The sequence below is a fragment of the Notolabrus celidotus genome, chromosome 9, assembly GCF_009762535.1.
Source record: "Notolabrus celidotus isolate fNotCel1 chromosome 9, fNotCel1.pri, whole genome shotgun sequence".
Taxonomy (NCBI): domain Eukaryota; kingdom Metazoa; phylum Chordata; class Actinopteri; order Labriformes; family Labridae; genus Notolabrus; species Notolabrus celidotus.
In genome coordinates, this window is record NC_048280.1 from 25,519,409 (window position 1) to 25,540,352 (window position 20,944).

The 20,944-nt window shown below is 38.7% G+C and overlaps 2 protein-coding genes across 5 annotated transcripts; one reads left to right on the forward strand and one right to left on the reverse strand.

Moving 5' to 3' along the window:
- Window positions 1-7,897: 7,897 nt before the first annotated feature.
- On the reverse strand, window positions 7,898-11,822 carry c9h5orf34 (chromosome 9 C5orf34 homolog). 3 transcript variants are annotated; one of them, XM_034691656.1, is made up of 13 exons: window positions 11,675-11,822; window positions 11,236-11,458; window positions 11,006-11,141; window positions 10,177-10,266; window positions 9,860-10,069; window positions 9,447-9,682; window positions 9,258-9,356; window positions 8,967-9,084; window positions 8,780-8,883; window positions 8,623-8,698; window positions 8,454-8,539; window positions 8,321-8,367; window positions 7,898-8,196 (listed from the first exon to the last, which is right to left on the reverse strand). In XM_034691656.1, exons 3-13 carry the CDS (start codon window positions 11,096-11,098, stop codon window positions 8,015-8,017), a joined length of 1,341 nt encoding a protein of 446 aa, XP_034547547.1. In that variant the 5' UTR covers window positions 11,099-11,141; window positions 11,236-11,458; window positions 11,675-11,822; the 3' UTR covers window positions 7,898-8,014. The 3 variants fall into 3 exon arrangements, with proteins under 3 accessions (XP_034547547.1, XP_034547545.1, XP_034547546.1); XM_034691654.1 differs by having other exon boundaries at window positions 11,006-11,458; XM_034691655.1 differs by having other exon boundaries at window positions 8,780-8,871; window positions 11,006-11,458; window positions 11,675-11,819.
- A 982-nt stretch (window positions 11,823-12,804) lies between these two features.
- rnf34a (ring finger protein 34a) lies at window positions 12,805-20,324 on the forward strand. 2 transcript variants are annotated; one of them, XM_034691657.1, is made up of 8 exons: window positions 12,805-13,024; window positions 14,410-14,628; window positions 15,560-15,949; window positions 16,580-16,639; window positions 17,202-17,403; window positions 17,563-17,592; window positions 17,778-17,825; window positions 18,435-20,324. In XM_034691657.1, exons 1-8 carry the CDS (start codon window positions 13,019-13,021, stop codon window positions 18,620-18,622), a joined length of 1,143 nt encoding a protein of 380 aa, XP_034547548.1. In that variant the 5' UTR covers window positions 12,805-13,018; the 3' UTR covers window positions 18,623-20,324. The 2 variants fall into 2 exon arrangements, with proteins under 2 accessions (XP_034547548.1, XP_034547549.1); XM_034691658.1 differs by lacking the exon at window positions 17,778-17,825 and having other exon boundaries at window positions 12,826-13,024.
- Window positions 20,325-20,944: the final 620 nt, after the last annotated feature.

Consider the following 20,944-nt stretch of genomic DNA (forward strand, 5'->3'; position numbering starts at 1 on the left):
ATATTTTACTCTTTAAGCCCTGAAACCTGCTGCAAACCATAGACTATATAAAATATGGACATAGTATCTGTGACATCACCCACCTGTTTCTGAAGAGCTGTTTTGAGGTAAATCGTCAGTGGCAGCCATTCTGCTGCTGTTGAGCGATTGTCACGTAAAGAGACGGGCTTTGAGACTCCTAGCCAACAGCTACAGTGTTCCTGTCTGGCAATCAAGTCAGCTGTGCCTCTCATTGGAAGACTAGTAATCTCAATATCTTAGAAAAAAAAAACCCACCCCCCCTCAGTACAGTGTGTGCCGATCAAGAAATGAGCTATCCAGACTACACTCGTCTTTTGTACCAGGCTGTAAACACGTTTATTTCTGCCATAAAGATCAGCTTTTTTGAATTGGTGTGTATGTGGTTTTTGGTACTTCCTGATCCAGCCTCAAGCAAATCCTCCATGAACTGCAGTTTTTAGCACTTCCGAATTGGACTCATATTTTTAGACTGGAGGTCGCCGCTTGCTGCGAACACATTGAGCACACAGGTTTCCCAGTCACCAGAGATTATAATAATGAAGAAGGTCAAGTTGACTATAAAGGACCCCCCAGCTCCAGCATGACAAGTTTGCTTGCTGGACAGTGTTGTATGCAGGGGTGTAGTGCTAGTGTTAGTAGTTAGTGGATCATCTTATAGTGCTCTAAAAAGTCTTTATGAATCTCAACCGGATTATGCAAACAGCAAGTAATCTATTTTCTCCCTTTGAGAAAAAAAGTCCCAGAAAAAAAGTGCTATTCAGGTGCACAATGTCAGCACTATGATTGTATGCGACCCCCAGAGGTCAAATCTGAAAAAAAGCAGTTACTTTTATTGAAAAATTGCAGTTAATGTCTTCTCTGTAATTGTTTCACTTTGCAAAGTCGTTCCGCGGGCCGGATTGGAACCTCTGGCGGCCCAGTTTCGGTCAGCGGGACGCATGTTTGACACCCCTGACCTGGGGGCTCTAGATCAGCTGGATCATCCTAAATAACTCAATTAATCATATATGGGAAACATTAATACATCTGATCCGGAGACGGTATCATTCAAAAGATGAAAGCTATCAAACAGTAAGGCATTTGGTTGCTTTCATGTCAGATAACATTTTATCTTCCTAGAGAAGAGATTGAATAGATTGTGATATTAACACCACCTCACCCCAGTCTTAATTCATCAAGTTTTATTTTCAGAAGAAAATGTCATTGTTATTCTGTGTTACATGAATTATTTTTAACAATGGATACAAATATAGAAGTTCAGGATCAGTCATAACTGTTCTTCTTTTACTTAAGATTGACAAGACATGGTTATTATTGAATGTCATTGCTGTGGTAGTGACTGATCTATTGCTCATGAAAACCACATTTTACATCCTATAGTTGTACTTACAACATGGTACAAAAATTAACTGGTAACATCTTGTATCAAACATAAAATCATATAATGAACACATTAAGAGGAATCAAGAAAACACAATAATTTAAACAATGATGACCATCATTGGTAAAAGATGCATTTATCAACAATGTAAAAACATAATACACTGAAGCTTGACACTTAAGTGATCCCTAATTGCGATCCATCCCATTATTACAGGCAATGTGTAGATTAATCAATTTCATAGATGCAGTCTGCAGAGAAAATAAAGTATTTTAAGGTTGTTTGATCTTCTCAACTTTTTTTTTATATTGAATTTTAGTTTGGTTGTACAGACATCCTTTACTATAGGTAAGAAAAATCACCACATAGTAAAATACACCACATTTAGTTGTGCTTTCCATTTTTATGAGGCCTACGTTAAATACATCATTTTCATTAGTTGAAAGCTTACATTTATAGGGAAGCCCTAAGTGGACATGCATCCAGACATATTACTTAGGTTACTTCATGTGACATCAAATAATTCTATTGTCTTGAGATCTCAAGGATCATCATCTAAAGATAACAACACTAGTTTTCCATGATGATTAGGTAATTTTCATTTGTTAGTCTTATAGGTAAAGAGAAAAATTAATCAAAGTCTTGTTAATAGAACTGACATTATCAAAGTGTCATGTGAAAGATGGCATTGTTATCAAGATAATGAGATGAAGAAGCCAAGAAGAAAGACATTTGAATCTACTCATTACAGGAAAACAAGGTAAACGAAATATGCATGTTTGTCTACTATGAAATAAAAGGTAAAACAAAAGTAAAAGGTCGTTTTAGAATATTTTTTCATGTAAATCTCTACTTATAGATTAACCTTTACAATATGAATGAACAAAAGCTCAAAATCATGTCCTCAGGATGCGACTAGTACACCCGTTGGGTGAAAGTAAGATTCTACATAAGGTCTGTTAATACTATGTTTTAAATAAGCAGAACATACCTTCTTTTGTTTCTCCAAAATCAGATTTGTGTGGAAAAAAAATCTAAATATTTTACACATTCATGCATACATTAAATTGTGTAGAAATTACTTACAGACATGTATTTGCAGTTTACCCAAATCAAGAAGAGACAAATAGATTAATCCAAGAATTAGACTGTGAGTTACCCTTACAGACATAATGTTTCACTATATAGAGTTGGCATGTATACCAATATTTTTACCTGTCAATAGAAAGAGGAGGACTCTGAGGATAAAGAGCCTCAAAAACATCCTCATCTGTGTGCACAACACTTTGAGTTTGTTTGTAGCCATGACCTCCATTTGTATGCACAGTAAGAAATGAATATGAAGAAATATATAAATATAAATATTTACCTCCATCTGATGGTTCACAGGGTAGAGGAGAAACCCTAATAGGGAAAGTTGAAAAAAGCAGTATGAGTTGTCATGTGTTAAAAGCAGACATGCACGTAGTCTCTGAGTTAGCTTCAACAAAGCATGAAATGAGAATATTTAAATGTAGTATTTGTATAGGGTTATTAAGTTGGGGTAATTTAGTTGTAAAGATTTTGAAGACTTCCTGTGTTTCAATGTTAAAACCAACATGGCAGCAGCATTGATACTTGCAGTTCGAACATTGACCACTAGATGTCACCTAAACACAGATTACCTTTCAAATACAAAGGGACTTTTCTTGAGCTTTCAGGAGTATTTGAAAAAAAAAAAAATAGTTGTGTTATGAAGTACTTTGCACCTGCATGCGTCATCTAGGGCCCCAATGTCATCATAAAGATCCATGTCGGGTTCAGACTGAATGGATGAAGGCCTCATCTCGACCTTATCAGACTCAGTTGTGACATCTGAAGAGACATATGAAAATATTTAAGCATTAGCATCACTGCTTGTGTACGTTTCAGATTCAGATTCAGAATACTTTTTTAGTCCCCGAAGAACAATGCAGTTTTACAGTCAACCTGTCCATGGTACAAAATATACAGTAAAGGAAACAAGGAAATAAATAACACGTCGTGACATCAGCAACTACCAAAACCTGTGACCATACAGCAAAGCAGGATGCTCGGTAGTTCCTGATTTATTCTGCCTTTTGTGCATTTAGCATCCTTATGGCAGAAGGAATAAAATAATTAGCATAGCGGTTTGTTTTTTTAATTGGAACATAATACCGCCGACCTGAGGGCATGATTTTGAATTCACTGCCAAGAATGTGTCCCGGTTCTTGGCAGTGAATTCAAAATCATGCCCTCAGGTCGGCGGTATTATGTTCCGGTTAAAAAAAATAATAATACAAAAAAAATTAAAAGAAATGAATCTCCATTACCCCATTTCCTACTTATCCTCTACATGCAGAAAAACTAGTCCATGTATTTATTACGTCTAGGATAGATTATAGATCCTCATTTTTGTCAGCCTGCCTCGATAAGTCTCTTTAAACGCAATATAACACTGCAGCATGAGTACAAACAATTAGGAAAAGATAGCATATACTCCTGTACTAGTGCTGGTTGTCCCTCGAGCTCGTCTAAGAACAAAAGGTGACCGTGCTTTTGAAGTGGTGGCACCAACATTGTGGAACGCTTTCTGTAAATGTTCGTTCAGCTGTCTCTGTTGTCGCCTTTAAAAAGCTTGTGAAGACACATTTATTTAAGCAGGACTTCCACTCACTGTGTTCAGACTAATGTTTTATTTATGCTATGGTCTGTTTCTTTTAATGTGTTGGATATTTTGCTGTGAAGCACTTTGTGATTTTATTCTGTGAAAGGTGCTATACTAAATAAAATGTACTTACTTACTTACTAGCTTGGCCCCACATAAAATCAGGAAAATAATCTAGAATAATCCTTCTGACCTACAAAGCTCTCAACAGTCAGGCATCGCTATATCTTAAAGAGCTCATAGTGCCCTGTTACCGCTCTAAAACATTATGCTCCCAGCATGCAGGCCTGCTTGTGGTGCCATATGGCTCTAAAAGTAATATGGGAGGTTGAGCCCACAGTTATCAGGCCCCTCTCCTTTGTAATCATCTACCAGTCAGAGTCTGGGAGGTAGACACACTCTCTACTTGTAAGAAGGCCTAAAACTTTCCTTTTTGATAAAGCTTGTTATTAGGGCTTGGACCAGCTTGCTGCTACACTAGGCTTAGACCTCAGGGAAAGCTGGTGCACTGAGCTCCTGTCTCTCTATATGTATATGCATTCATGTCATAATACTGCATGTAACCAGCTTTAAATATTCATGTCCCCTTCATGACCACTTATCATCCTAGGAGTGTCTGTGCTCTCTTGTAGGTTCCTGTGAATTGTTGCTATGGACGTTGTCCTGTGGATCTGCTTGACTACAACTGCTTAAACTATTAATATCAGCTGGACTATTTTTGAATCAGCATTTAATTCTAAGGAATATATAAGAGCAGCAACAGCCACATTCTTCCTTATCACTATTACTTGTTAGATATTGCTAATGGTGCATTAATATTGGATCTAAGTAAATATCAATAATACATAAGTAATATAACAAAGGTTAGTCCAGACCTGTTTTTTTTGTTAAGTGTCTCAAGATAACATTTGTTCTGAATCGGGGCTATACAAGTAAAAACTGGTTTATTCACATTTTTAAAAGTGTAAGTCAGCAGAAGTGGTCCATTATTATTATTGACCTTTTTGGGGGAGCGTTGGAGGGTTCATGTTGCCGATGTCATCATAGCTCTCATCCTCGGCCAGGTCATTTTTCTGACTGTGAGCAATGAAAGTCACATTTCATAAAAGTTACTTTGGAGATAAGTAAGGATCTGACAAACGACAGCAGCCTCCTGAAAGACGTGTGGATACTTACAGATCAGCTGCATGGCTGGATGGTGGACACAAACGAACAAGTGGAGAAGGAGGAGCCCAAGTAGGCCTATTTGGTGTCTTTATCCCAGGTTCTGTTACACAAAAGTGCTTTTTAAACATAACTCCCCCTACCTCTGAGCATTCCGATAAACTTTGGAAAAAGGTTTTAATTGAGGAAGCAAAAGCCAGATTTATGAAAAGACATCATATTAAACCCTTCCTCACCAATTTTCCAAGATTGCATCCTCTCTCTGATCTGATGAATCATTCCACTTGGAGGCCTGCTCGGCTTCACAGGAGCGCATCCCAGAGTAAACACATCAGGAAGTCTCCTTTTAGGAATAAAGGGGTTGAGCTTCCCCAAATGGACTTTAGTTTGGATTTCACTTGTTCTCATATAAACAGGTTTTTTCATCTCTGGGAGTTTGGGGGGTTCAGGGCGGGAGTTCCTTTCCACTTTACAGCATCTGTCAGTCAGACTTTGCTCTTTGGTGTCAGATCTCTGTTGTGCTGCAGGTAGTTTGGTGGTCTGCACTCTGGGAAAGGATGGAACATTGGATGTCCTTGTTTCTGGTTTGAGGGTTACAGTAGCTTCTGCTTTTCTTAAACAAAGTGGTGCTAGTTCTGCAGAAACAAGAGGGGCACTGGTTTTGCTGGAAACCAACAAATTTGCTTCAAATTTAGTTTTTACCGCTAAATATTTACTTTGCACTGAAGAGTCAGTGTCTTTCTGTGTTTGAGCAGGTTTAGAAGGTGGTGGCCTGAGAGATGAAGCAGGCTTTACAATTTGTATAAAAGCAGATGGACATTTTCTCTGAACACCAGACTTAGGAGTGGTTATACTGGTTGTGTTCACAGCACCTGGTATATTCTGCTCAAATGCTGCTATTCTAGCTTGAACAGAGGAGATGGGACGTGGTTTTGAGGGAGTCACTGAGCTTTGACTTGTGTTGGAGTGATCCATGAGCCCCAATGTATTTCTGTCCTGTAGCCTACAGAGAGGAAAATTAGATCATTCCTGTTTTGAAGTGGAAATGTTATTTTTTGTCTTTAGTATCTAATGTTTTCATAAGTAATGGGGGGAAAAGTCAAGATAGAGGATACAGAGTAACAAGCATGAAATAAACAAGTGCACACATTACATGCACACTTAAATAAGCAGAACAGAGAGATGCATATGAATGAAGCACATAGAAAGATCATAAACTGCTTTAAAAAAGTTCATAGATACTCACCTGATTTAAGATCTGTGTAAGCCTGCGCAGCTGCAGAGACTGTGTGATACAGTGACTGTAGTCTAAATGAGCCATCAGGGGAAGTGTTTGACTCTTATCCGGTGAGAAAAGGAAAGTACTGCATGCTCAGAAAAATACGGAAGCCCTAAAATGACATGATTAAATACATTTTATCTCAAGATTTCGACTTATTTTTCTCTTGATTATGGGATAATTTATCTTGTTTTATCCAGTGAACAGAGCTTGTTTTTTTTTGTTTTTGATCTTCAACCTGTAAGATAAATGTCTTGCACCAAAATGTTTTCACCAAATTTTTTTAAAGAATGTTTGTGAAAAAAACAAAAAAAGTATTAATGTGCTCCTTTTGTATTCAATATGGAAGCCCTAAAAGAACAGGATTAAATACATTGTATTTTCTCAGTTTTCTCATCTTACTTTATCTCCAGATAACAAGAAAAATAAGTTGTGATTGTGAGAAAACAAATTAAATTAACTCGTTATCTCGAGAAAACAGAGAAAAAAATGTCCTTTTGGGGCTTCCGTAGAAAAACTAGAAAGCATCCCAAACCACTTTCTGCTTCAGTTTGAGAGCAGAGCAAGGGATCAAAAAATGTGGACGTATTAAAAAACTAAGATTCAGTACTTCAACACATTAGTTGATATAACTGCATTTAAAAATGCTCACACCTTTCACATTTATTAAGTACAAGTAAAACATACTTGAAGACCTAGTACAACAAAGGATACATTTTACAAAATAGATCAAATATGTAATAATAAAAGAAAAAAATAATTAAAACCTTATTTTGTGGGGAAATATAATACTGAGACAATTCTCATAAACGCCAAGGTTTTAAGCAAATGTATTTTTGCAACACATTTATACAAAAGGTAATTATTTTCATCGAGCAAAGCCATATGAATGGTAATGAAATTAAAGAAAACAGCACAAAAAGAGGCAATAAAGAACGTCCCAGAGAGAGTTTCAATAAAAATAACTTTACTAAGATAAAAAAAATATATATTTTCTCCTGTAATTGTTCTGGAAAAAAATAACTCATTTTTGCAGATAAGGTTTTTAGTTAAACTGTTATTTTTTTAAACTGGATTATAAAAACTAGCAATGCCTTGTTTTTATTTTATGAACCAATATGTCATTCAATAAAACACTGATGCATTCAAAATGACAATTGTGCCCTTTTGAGGCTTTCAAGACTGCAGTGTCATTCATATTGAAACTGAAGTCTTAGATGAAGTCCAGAGCTGCTCTGAGTGTAGTTCAAGATTAAGTCTCTAACTCAAAAGAGGTAAAAAAAACAGTGATCTTTCATCAGCCACATCTTCTACATTAAAACCACAATTTGTCATGAGTGTTGGTGGGAAATGTCAAGGTGTTAAAAGATCATTTGCACCAGAGTTCTTATCTTTAATCCTCACCGGAAGTGTACTGGGAGGACATTAAGACATCTTTAATAAAAACACTTTCTGTTTGAATGTTTGCATCTGATATAAACTCATTAGTCTCAAAAGTCCTTCATGTGAGTGTGGCAGCAGATATGAGAGCATCGATGTCCTGTATGGCCTTAGATGTCCTCTGTAGAGCTTCAGCGATGCAGTTTTCACTCACTGGCTCATGAGTCACATGCTCTGCAGATGTACACTCCACTTCTGAACGTCTTCTCTCATTTCCTGGCAGGCATCTGTTCTCTAGCAGAACTGGGCATGGAGAAGTTAAAGAACAAACTCAAGATGTACTTACACTTGATGTAACTATGACAACCAGATCATATCTTTATTCTCAGTAGCCCCTCAGTTCGGTCATCACATAATTGAAGGATACAGTTGAATCTTCTGATCTTCTCCAGCTCTGCAGCGACAAGATCTGACCTGAGTTTCATCAAAAGATAAAAGACACTAGGGGTCAGTAAGATACTAAAATGGTTAGATACAGATGTCACAAAAATTCAACTCACCGGCTTTCTACATCCACAAGCTGCTCAATAGATGCAGGATTGGACAGATTTCCTTCAGTCATTGCCGGATTAGAAGAATATCTACCCTGAAATCAAAGTCATGATCCATTTAGAAGCTTGCTTTAATAATGTAAAAATCTAACGTTGCTACAATAGAGGTAGGAACTACCTGCTCATCTTGAAGACAGCTGGGCGTTACAGGAAGCTTTAGTGATAGCTTGGCCTCGTTGTAGCATGTCAGGATCCTAAGAATCAGAGGCATGACTGTCAAGACCGACTGGAGAAAGGTTTCAAATCAACCAGACTTTAAAGAAGAGGCAGCTCACCTACTTGCACGACTCGCAACAGAGCATATAGAGTACAGCTGTCCCGGTACGTCAGGTGGAAGGCTGTTCAGATGGTATGTTACTTCTCTCACCTGTGAGATAGACTAATTTCATTAAGGTTTTGTGTAATGTTGCAGGGTTGGTGCTTAATTTCAACCAGTGGTATATATTTGGAATCGAAATGTACCTGTCCTGACAGCTCAGGTCTGTGAAGAGTAAAATAAGTGTTGAGAACACCGTTAGACCGCATGACTGAACCATCTCCTGGGGAAACCTCGACTACTGCGACAGCCCCACTGAGAATCCTGCACATGAATCATTAAGGTTTACAACACAGTTCAAATAAAGTGATGAAAGGATATGTAAATCAAATCCAGAAGTAAATGTTAAATCTTAAACATACAACTTGAATGTTCTTTTACGGCCTTGTTCTTGCAAGCCAAATATCTTAAGATCCTTTTCAACCCTGCACACATACCTGTATGTAACTCCCTGACACCAAATCACTTTAACCAGCTCTGTTGGTAGATCTTGGTCTAGATGATCACTTTTAACGAGAGGATCTTCGACCTTCCATCTTAAAAGCATAAATAAAGAAGCTTAAATTAGTCAGTTAGCATGGTTAAATGGTGTTTGAGATGTCTGATGTATTGATTAATAATTCCACCTGTGCCAGTGAGGTGAAGCACACTTGAGAGGCAGCGCCTGAGGAAGCTGAGAGCTTCTCTTCACATCAGACTTTCGGGCGTGATTTCTCACTCCTTCTGCTCTGTGATCTTCAGGTTTAGAGAGACTAGCTGCTGCAAGATGGTGTGCCAAAGAGAGAGGGTAGCACCAAATAGGGTCAACCTTAGCGCAGGAGTGATGTTGGACCACTGTGGTAGACTGGAACGTCTCCTCTGGCTGTAGAGGGAAGTGAAATATTGATTCAAGTATAGGAATATCATTAAGAAGCATTACCTTTGGCTGAGATGTGCTTGTAATCCCAGGAGAGCAAGACCTTGATCTAAAAAGCTCATCCCTTCTGCTTCCTTAGCTGTTATTGATATCTTTGGTCTCATCGCTGATCAGATTGCTTACTTGATGCTGCTGTTGCTGAGTGCCTTGGCTGCTTTTATTCCGACTGAGGTTGCATGTGAACTCAACAGAGAATTCGTCACCTGAAGGAGACAGCATCAACACAGCTCGTCCCTCCTCTGACCTGATGATGGTCTCTCCTCTGGCTCCGGGTTCAGCTTCACAGGATGACCACTCAGGCCAGTGCACATCTGAGTCAATGCCACAAAAACGCTGCAAAGAGGAAGTGCAGAGATATAAAGATAGAAGTTCACAGACATGATTTAATTTTTTACAATTGAATTTCTACAAGGTGCGAGCTAAGAAATAGATCTTGTTACCTTTTTGTGTTCAGGAAGAATGAGTTCCTCTGGCAGATATGGCCGACTTGCATATTTATTTCTAAACTCTAACACAGCCACCATCAACTCCTGAAAATGAATGCACACATTTACATAATAGCAACTAGCAGCTTACAGCAATTGGAATAGTTCATTGGAACTTTATGTGAGTTCAATGTTGTGGTAGTACAACTTGTGTATGTATTTTTTATGCTCATTTATATTTTTTTACATGCTATAGGCTGATATTTCCTCTACCTTTGCTAGCAATATTAACATTCCCAGTGATTGTTAACATCCTCATAATCCTCATGTATATCAATATTTTAAAAGCAAGACTTTCTCATATCAAAGTATTTTTATAACTCTTCCAGATCTCTGGGGACATCAACCATTTATTTTCTACATAGCTTATTCTGTCTTCTGTACATACTTTTATTATAATTATTTTCATTGTATTTGTATTTATATCTTATTAATTACTTTCTTCTATTAATATTACTTGATATTTTTAATTATTGTGTATAGGAGCAACTTGAAAGACTGAATTTCCTCCCGGGATGGATAGATAGATAGATAGATAGATAGATCGATAGATAGATAGATAGATAGATCATGTCTGTCTGTCTGTCTGTCTGTCTGTCTGTCTGTCTGTCCGTCTGTCCGTCCGTCCGTCCGTCCGTCCGTCTGTCTGTCTGGTATACCTGTCTACTTCTTACTCCAGTGTCTCCAGGCCCAGTTTGAAACTGTTGTAATACCAGTGAGGCACAAACTACAAATGAAGTTGTAGTGGCGAGAAAGTGTTTTGTTCTCAATGAGCACAGTATACCTTGTAAGCGCTGATGGTGAATCTCGTCCTCTGTCGGACTCTCTCTATGGGCTGCAGAGGATGTCCGGAGGGGTCCTTTGGCTTTACCACCATGAATTCACATCCACAGGGCGACACTTGTAACTGGGCTCCGTTACTGTAACGGACATCCACCGTCTCATCCTCATACATGATCATTAAACTGACACGGGCGTTGTTTTCCATTGTTAAACCTGTAAACGTGGACGAACCTCTCTTCCCTGGACTATTGTAGACCAGCTGCTGTAGACCCGCTGAAACTCAAAACACGGTGACGCGTCGGTCAACGTCATCAGGAGGAGACGCTCTTCGTTCTTCAGCCTTCAGTGGCGCGCTCACGAGAGGGAGCGAGCTGGATATGGATCTAACTTGAGAGGAGCCCAAACATAACATAACATTGTTGTCATGTGTCAAAATGTGTAAACTACGGTGGCCCTAAAAGACAAAACAAATTCAGAAAAGATGAAATACTTTAACAAAGTTGGAGACAAATTTACATTGTGGAAAACATTTCAAAATTTTATAAAACAAAATTACATCAGCAAAACACTTTACCAAGGCCAAAACTAATTTACATTTAAGGAAACAGATTTGCAAAAGATGAAACACTTACAAAGCTGGAGACAATTTTACAAATGACTGAACACTTACCGCACATGTATGGTAAGCATGCGCACAATATATGTCTCCAAAAAGGTGGATCCACCACTCCTGCTGTTACAAGTTTACATACATGAAAATTTTAGTGTTGATTGGATCTTGAAGTGCTCCAAAAAGTCTGTGAATTTCTGCGTGTGTATGTGACCCAGGGGTGCATTCATTTGAATAGGGAAGCAGTCAAACTTTAAAAAATACATTTCTCACATCCATATGCTGTGGTGATATGTCGTTATTATTTGACTCTTTTGTGTTCAAGGCCTCTTTTACTGAAAAGTTTCTTTTTCGTTAGTTATTAGAGATTAAAAAGTGGGGTTTTACTTCTGGGTTTCCTTTGATTCACAGCCGAGGTAGAGGGAAACTTCATAGGACACACAGCGTCTTGTGACGCTACGCTGTAGGGCGGAGCTCGTTACAGTGGCTTCGTAAGCACAATGGCTGCGTCCAGGAGCGGTATTTTTTGGCTTCAGAAACGTACAACAGGAAGAGGTGGAGCAACACTATCCATTTTTATTTACAGTCTATGATGTGACCCCAGAGGACACATCTGAAATACCAGTTACTTTTATTTAAAAATTGCAGTTAATGTCTTCTATTTAATTTTTTCACTTTGGGAAGTCATCCGCAGGCCGCGGGGCCATATGTTTGACACCCCAAAAACATTTTAGCATCTTACCCAACCCATCATATTTTATACAGTCTATGATCTTACTGTAACCAACCCATAACCCTAACTGTGGCAACAGCACAAGGTTACTAACATGTATTTATCTTATTTAATTATGTATTTATCTATTTATTTCTTGTATTCATCTGATCTTGTCAACGCTACCTTATTTTTTAAACTTTTCTTTCCACTATTACTTATTTAATTAATTTTACTGTATTATTTTTATTTAATTTTTAAGTTTTTTATTTATAATCATACCTTTTATAATTTTACCATTGCTGTTGTTTTCTGTCTCTCTGTTATTCTGTGAAGCATTAGGCTGCATGTTTATATGTATGAAAGGTGCTATATAAATAAAGTTGAGTTGAGTTGAGTTAATTGCAGACCCCGGCTCTGCAGACCCATAATGTTGGGTAATTACAGTGCTGTCAGTTCTATATTGACCTGTAGAGGGCAGCAAAGACAGTGTATTTGGATTACATCACATTATCAGAGCGAAGAAGAAGCAGCAGCAGCAGCTAGTAGCATCAGTAGAGAAGCAGAGTCAGGGCTCGGGGCTCGATGATCGCAGCTCAACACATCATTCAGGCAGCAAAATAAGTGACGCTCCATATTGCAATGGTTACACGGTCGATCTGGTCTTTCACTGTAGACACACCGGAGCTGCAATGAAGGTGCATATTTCTCTACAATTCATCTTCTCCAGTTTCAGCAGCAGCTAGCTAACGTAGGCTAATGAAGCTTAATGTTGTATCAGTGACGGTAGCTAGCCTGTTAGCTGATTGACAAAATGGTCATAGACAGAAACTCTGACAGCTGACACTAAAAGACGACATGACAGGATTGCCTAGCAGGAGAATATGTAGGCTGTTGTAGGTTATGTTGAATGGTCTGCTTTCTAGCTACATGGACGTCAGCTAATTATTATTATTTGAATATTTTGATGTGTAATTGTTTGTTTGGTAGTTCTGTTTTGACAGCTCCGGATGCTTATAGTCTTGTAAAGTAACACCGATGGTTTGTTACTCTCGTAATATATATAATATCATCATCACTATGTTGTCTCTATATAAGAGAAGGAATTATTTCAGTGGCAACCAGTGGCATAAATAATTCAAATACATATAAAATATAATAAATATATTTGTGTTGATTTATATTTACATATGTTTTCAATTCAGATGCCTTACTGGCACATAAGTTTCTTAGATATTTTAAAGCTGAAAATTTAAGTGTATGTATGTGTGCTTATGTAACACATGTATTATATTTTGTTTGTGCATAAACGTGTATATTTTGGTAATGTATAGATTAACAAACGTGTGTAAATATATTTGTTTGTTTATGTATTTTTATTTATGTATTTAGGGATGCACAATATTGGATGTATTGCTGATATCCAATATTCCGATATGTTACAACTCATTTAGCCAATTACCGATACCAATATTTTGTTTCCTAATTGCAGAGATCATCAATTAATATATAGTAATATACATTTCTTTTACAAATAAGAAAAATACTTAATACTTAAAACTGCATATTTATTTATTTCAAACAAAATTCATACAAAAAGATATATCCTACTTAAAACTTGGATGATGCTCTCCCTGAGACAATCATAACAATAAACACAACCAGGGCAAATTTGGCCAATTTCACATCTGACATAGTAAGTAAACTTAACCTCTGTTCACAGGGAACATGTGAAAAGTGCAACTGTACAGCAATTAAACCCAAATTAAATAAAATGGTTAATCTTTGACAGTAAATGTGCCTAAATTAGTCAGCTACATGTACCTTACAGACTGCTGCTTAAATTCAAATTTGACTTAAAACATGAGCCCAACATGTGTGCAGCAGCCCATTATTTTATCAGTTAATTATATCGGTGGATATCGGCGTGTTGACCGATATCCGATTCATTTCATTTTCATGATGAAATTCATTTTAAAGCCAATTTCGGCTGATACCGAGAATGTGCCGATAATATCATGCATCCCTAGTATTTTGGTAAATGTATGTAAATATTAAAGTGAAGTTGTTTTGTGACATTCAGGCAGGGGCCTCGTCTATGTGGGCTTCATGCTGTGGTTTGCTGAATGAAGTCATGGGTACTGGGGCAGTAAGAGGCCAGCAGCCAGGGTTTGGGGCCGGCGCTGGACCCTTCAGATTTGCCCCCAGTGCAGGATACTCTACATATCCGCCCACCAGCTCAGGGAGTCCAGGCCTTGTTTGCAAGGCATGTGGTCAGGCCTTCTCTGTCTTCAGGAGGAAGGTGGGTATCTGGATGTACTGTGTGATGCCTGATCATGTTGTTTGCTCCACTGACTTAATGAGAAGGAGGAGGTGCGCATGCAGAAGCAGATGGGGAGAAAGATGAATATTTTAAGCTCAGTGTTAATTACCGGTTGGGTCTGAAAAACAGAGTGACCCAGCTTGTAGCATGTAGAAAACAAAGTACATGTTTTTATCTTTGAGTCACCATATTTTTGATACCAGTGAGCCAAAGGTTGAGAGTGACATTGATTAAGTCTATATAACCATGAAGCCCTGATTTTTGAAATATAATTAAATCCTAAACATTTTCTGCAAAGTACGTCAAAAGAGGGGAAAAGTTGAAACTATAATGCACTTTCATAGAACAGAGCATCGTTTCACTCTGTTTTCTGAAGATCTGAGAGCCTAACTTAATTTAATATACACCCAGAGGCCACTAATTTCTCTTGACAGGGCTTTGTTCTAGCTGATTGCAGAGACAGATGGACAACATTCTTGTTCTCTAATGTCACCTTCATTCAGTGCACATGTTCTGCTGTGGCTCAGGGTCTCATTCTGTCAGAGTCCTGCGCTTTACTTGCTCTCCAAGCCAGTCATATCCCACCTCTTGCATTTATTACTGTTTGATGTTTATCAATTAAAGAACTGTGCTGCCTCCATCTCTGTGCCTGGAGAGGTAGAGCAGATGCGTGTAAAAAATGCACTAGAAATCCTCTGGCTTGGAAGTGCTATCTAGTAATTTGTTACATTTTGTTTCTCCACTTTTCCTTGGTTTTTTTTCCATCATGTGATAATATGTTGATAATTTTAAAATTAGCTTAATTACAGCCGTTGAGCCATATGTTTGTATCAAATGTGAAAAACACATAAGAAAAGATTGATCACAAGTAGCCTCCTTTCCTCTCTCCCCTCCTCCTCTGTTTCTGCAGTACATTTGCTGCGACTGCAAAAAGAGCTTCTGCTCTCTTTGCTCCGTGCTTCAGGAGAATCTGCGCATTTGTGCAACATGTCATTTGTTAAAGGCGACAGCCTTCCAGCGACCGCGGCTGATGCGCCTACGAGTCAGGGACCTGCGTCAGTACTTGCTGCTCCGCAACATCCCCACCGATACCTGCAGGGAAAAGGAAGACCTGGTGGACTTGGTGCTCTGTCATCGAGGCATCGAGGAAGAGGAGGACCACCACGACACGAGCAGCCTCCGCTCACGTTCCATGTACACACCGACCCCCTCTACCACACAGTCTGCCTCAGAGCTGTCTGCTTTCGTTGCTTCTCAGGAGGAGCGGCTCAGCAGGAGTGACAGCTCTGATACCAACCAGGTCAGGACACACTTCTTACCAGGCATCATTTTTAATAACACCGCACTTAGCAATAGCCTTATTATTTGTAGAGCTGCAAAAGTATCCTAACTATATGTTTGAAGCTAGTCATCAGATGGCCCTTTTTTGCAGATACAATAGTTCCCTTCAGTTTGAAAGTTTGGATGTTTTTAGATAAAAATCATACATTTCTGAAGAGTCGACACTTGTTTTGTTTTGTTCAGGTCTTCGGATTATTTGTTAGAGATCTTAGTACAACAAGTAAACGCTTGAGGCAGACTCAGATGAGTCCCTGGGAACCACTTTTCATCCTGGATCTACCACAGTTTGTAAACAGACTTAAAAAGAAAGTGATCAAGGTTTAAGGGGCAGAAAAAGAGAGTGAGAAGTGTCACAACTGGCACTGAAATAGGACCTCCGCTCCAAGCAGCAAGGATCCACTATAAATACCTGTTCTTGGCCTGCTTTAGGAGCAGTAAGCCTTTCTATGGCTGGAACATATGAGACATTGTTGTTCCTGAGGCGTCAATGGGTTGGATGAGGAGTGTGTAATCCTAATCCTCAGGTAGCTGGCCTGCCCCCTGCATGTGGTGTACACTTATAATTGTTAATGCTGCTGTTGTGTTGCAGGAAGGTGATGCCACATCTGTGTCTCTCCTCAACCTGGACCCCAGTGATCACACTCCTGAGGTGATCTATTAAATCATTCATGTGAAGTATTTACTAAAAGATTTCATCACTGAAATAGAAGTACTATGGGACACAGCTACTTGTATTCAGGCTGCAAATACATTTAGCATTGTGCAAGGAAGGCAGTATAGAGGCTGGAAATGAGATGCTAATGCTTATGTTTTCTTTGTACAATTTAAATGAACGAAAACAATGAAACTCAATTTGTTGGCCAGAGAATCTACTCTGCACCAGAACATTTTGCTCAGCATGCTTTCTGAAGTGGCTTTTTGCCTTGCTGCAAAAATGGTATTGTCTTGCATATTGCAGTAAGCTACATCCTTGAATGTAATTGAGAAAGAAGCAGCAATAAGCATCCTCTCATTTTAGGTTTTAAATAGAAGAAGTATAAAATGCTGGTGAATTCTTAAACACAACACAGGATACTTTGGAATAGTTACTATGTTTAATAGACTTTGCTCAATCATTAAATATTGCTGTACTTAAAAAATAGCTAGGTGTGTCATTAGGATGCCAACTACTGTTCTGTTCTTCAATATGCCTTGATTTCTGGTCTTTTCAGGTCAGTCCTCAGACGCGACGTCGGGCCAGAGCATCTCTCTCAGACCTCTCCAGCTTGAGGGACATCGAGGACCTATCAGTCAGGCAGCTGAAGGAGATCCTGGCTCGAAACTTTGTCAACTATTCAGGGTGTTGTGAGAAGTGGGAGCTGGTTGAGCGCGTCAGCAGATTGTACAGAGAGACAGAGGAAAACAGGAAATCAAGTGGGTAGATATTTTGTGTCTCTGACCAAATACACAAATTGTGTTTTGGTGAGTTAGTTGTGTATAGCTCTGCAAATGTAAAAATTGGTACAAGCCATATTTTTAAACAGGCCTTTTGTGATAAGGTGCCACAATAACTTTCAAATGTTTTTCTTGCAGTGGAAAATGTGAGCAGTACTGTAACCACAGGTAAGTTGCATCTCAGATGTCAGTATTACCACATCCTGTTTTTCACATCAGAAGCCTAATAGTTCTCTTGTTTTGACATGAATGTGAAATATGCACTTTTAATAATCAGGGTCACTCAGGTTAGTTTCTCACAGAGAATCATTCTGAAATGTCTCTTGCTTGCTTTACTCCTCCCCACACTTAAGTGGTGGCTCTCCCTCCCTCCCCTCCCATCTGCAATGGAGCAATCGGAGGTAAGGCTTGTAGATCGCTCGCACTTTTGCTATGGTCACATGTACCATCCGTGGCTTGCCTCTCTATAGTACAGTGTTGTCACCACCACATCTGTAGTCACTGTGAACCCCATTCTTATTTACTTCAAACGTAACTTAGTGAAACTCCTACATGTTGTCCCCCCTGTGGAATGACGGTCTCTGCTTGCTTGTTCAATGTTTTTTTTTTTCGATCTGAGGAGCAGAAATCTTTATATTTCATGTTTTTGTCACACACAAGAAACCTCATTCCACCATGAGATCAATCTCCATCTGTGGCCCAGTCATGTGTTCATAAGTGTGAAGCTGATTATACCGAGACCTGCAGTGTGCCGCGTGTAAATTCACTCACTTACCTGCATGCTGCACTCGGTTATAAAGGCTGTGTGGTTGCCATAGAAACATTTTGACACAGCCATTGCAGCCGTTGACATCTTTGAGGAGATTGTGAGCATGACCTAACTGAGATGAGGCTGTATGAGACGAGGACTTTTGTTAAGCTCCCCTCTTCACTGCATGACATTTCACAGCTTCTTTGAAACAGCCGTTTCTTAGCATCTCAAGTCACCTCACTCTTTTCTCCTCTGGCAGAGGTTGAAAAGGGCCCGCTGACGATCCACGACGAGAACCTCTGCAGGATCTGCATGGACGCTATGATCGACTGCGTTCTCCTAGAGTGTGGTCACATGGTCACCTGCACAAAGTGCGGCAAGAGGATGAACGAGTGTCCCATCTGCAGGCAGTACGTCGTGAGGGCCGTGCACGTTTTTAAGTCCTAATACACCACTGCATCACTGCGGCTCAGGCCGAGCCTGTACCTTAAATCAACCATGCAGCTCATCACCTTTGGATCCACTAAATACTGCTCAAGTGGATTCTCCATGTTTGTATTTCTAAGATTCTCACATTATTTGCACATTGAAATATTAGGAATTTGTTTCTCTTAAGAATTTGACTCCTCAGTTTCACCAGTGAGCAGAGTGTAGGAGCGGACCCTCCTATGAGTCATTCCTCAAGTAAACATATCTGTGTTCATTCCTAAGTGTCTGTTTTGCTTTTTCTTACAATTTTCTAAAACAAAGAATGTGAGGCACTCAGCCAGTCCTGTTCAACACAACTGTTCACCCTCAGATCTGCCTATAAACTGTAGCTGGCTCTCGGCTCTACTGGGGATTCTCCGGACGCACCTCTCTTTACAACTGCTGCAAGAGACTACATATCTTAGTAACAGAGAGGACAGACACACACTGACGCTCGCCACAGGAGAGAGGTTCACAGTGAACTATGTGCCAAATAATGGGTCATGCCCTCATGCTCTTTGCCCATTTTTTCCCCCTTCGACTGTATGGGCCGGTGTGTGTCTGTCCATTCTACAGCATATTTTAACAGAAAGCACTTTGTTCACACTGTGTTTTAATTCACCACTTCTCACAACCCACTGCAAACCACAACAGTCAGACGGCTGAGGTAGCATGTGATGAATATTTAAGCTTCACTGATGGATTTTGAAAGGAAGGTCATTTTATTTTGGTCAGAAGGGAAAAAAAATTGAAATAACTGAGCTTGATATCGGTGATTTATGAAGTTGATCTGTTTGATTATTTTACTTACCTTGCTATTAATGCTCCTTATGTAAGGCATTAAAAAATCTTAATGGTCATACAAAGTCTGTCATTACAGCAATAGCTATACTCCGCTGTCACCTCGGTCCTGTCTCAGCACTGAAGTGGAGACAGAAGACAAAAACTGGTGCTAACTCATCCCACCATCTTCCCTGACTTCAACTGAACTGTGGATGTGAAACTCTGAATGTTTTTGTTTTTGTAGTCGTATATCGTTGAAGGTGGAATGAAGTGTCTTAATGCATTTTAGTTGATTTTCTCCCATGTAGGAGTAATGTATTGATCTAACTATTCAAAACTATAGCTACAAGTTTACTGACACCTGTGGAATAGAAGACATAGAGAAATAATGACATGCTAATGTACATTTGCATATATTGATCATATGAGATGTATATATCTATATTTTTTTCCATTTGATTTTAATTATGTAAAATGAGATTATGAAAGTAACCCTGGTGCTGGGTTAGTTTATAATTGCAGGATTATGTTTTCCTGTCAAGTGGTTTGAAACTTGTTAATTCTGCATTGATCTGCTTGAACTTCTGTTCCTCTAATATCAGAGCATGAAAAAAAACCTTGATGACTGGTTATGGTAATTCCCATCTCCTCCTCCTTCACTCAATTTCCTGGTTTTCTTTTCCACTAATCCTGCATATTTAGAAGTTTCCAGCTCTCTGCTGTACTCACACAAAGTCAACATTGCTGCTAATACAGTAAAGACATCCCAACTTTCATGAACAGGAGAGGAGCAGATCTGCACTTTTCCTTTGAAGGAGGTGTTAATGTGTGCAAGGTTTGGTCTTTGTATTTGGGAATGTTAAACTTTTTATTTTGGTAATTAAAGATTTTAATTAAAGTCTGTTTCTGTACTCAGGCATCAGAAGTGGTGTTGCTGTATTACCTTGGGTATTAGATAATTGGAGAGAAAATGATCATTCCGGAAATGTATTCGCCTATGAATTACAGAATTTCTATTATAGAAATAAGGGAAAGTGGAGGTCTTGTCTTTTTTCAAGCTAATAATTAAGTTTAAATGTAAGGACATGATACCTGTGTGTTTTCAACATATCTGGGTTTTTGAGCACTAATAAAACAAAAATGCAAGGTACTGAGGGAAAAGGGACATTGGGTGTTAGCCAAAAGATGAAAAATATATAACTGACTTATGATATAGATATGTACAGAAGCCTTAAAAGACATAATTAAATATATTTTATTTGCTATATTTTCTCGAGATAACGAGTTAATTTTACTTGTTTTCTCGAGATCCCAAGTTACAAGCTTTCTTTTTTTCAAGATAACGAGAAAAATAAGTAAAGATCTCTGGAAAATGGAGAAAATACAATGTATTTAATCAAGTTCTTTTAGGGCTTCCGTTGGTTATGATTAGGGTTATGAACCCCATGACCCTAACCCTAATCATAACCATAACCATAAAATTATTTATAACCCTAAACCTAATCATAACCCAGACCC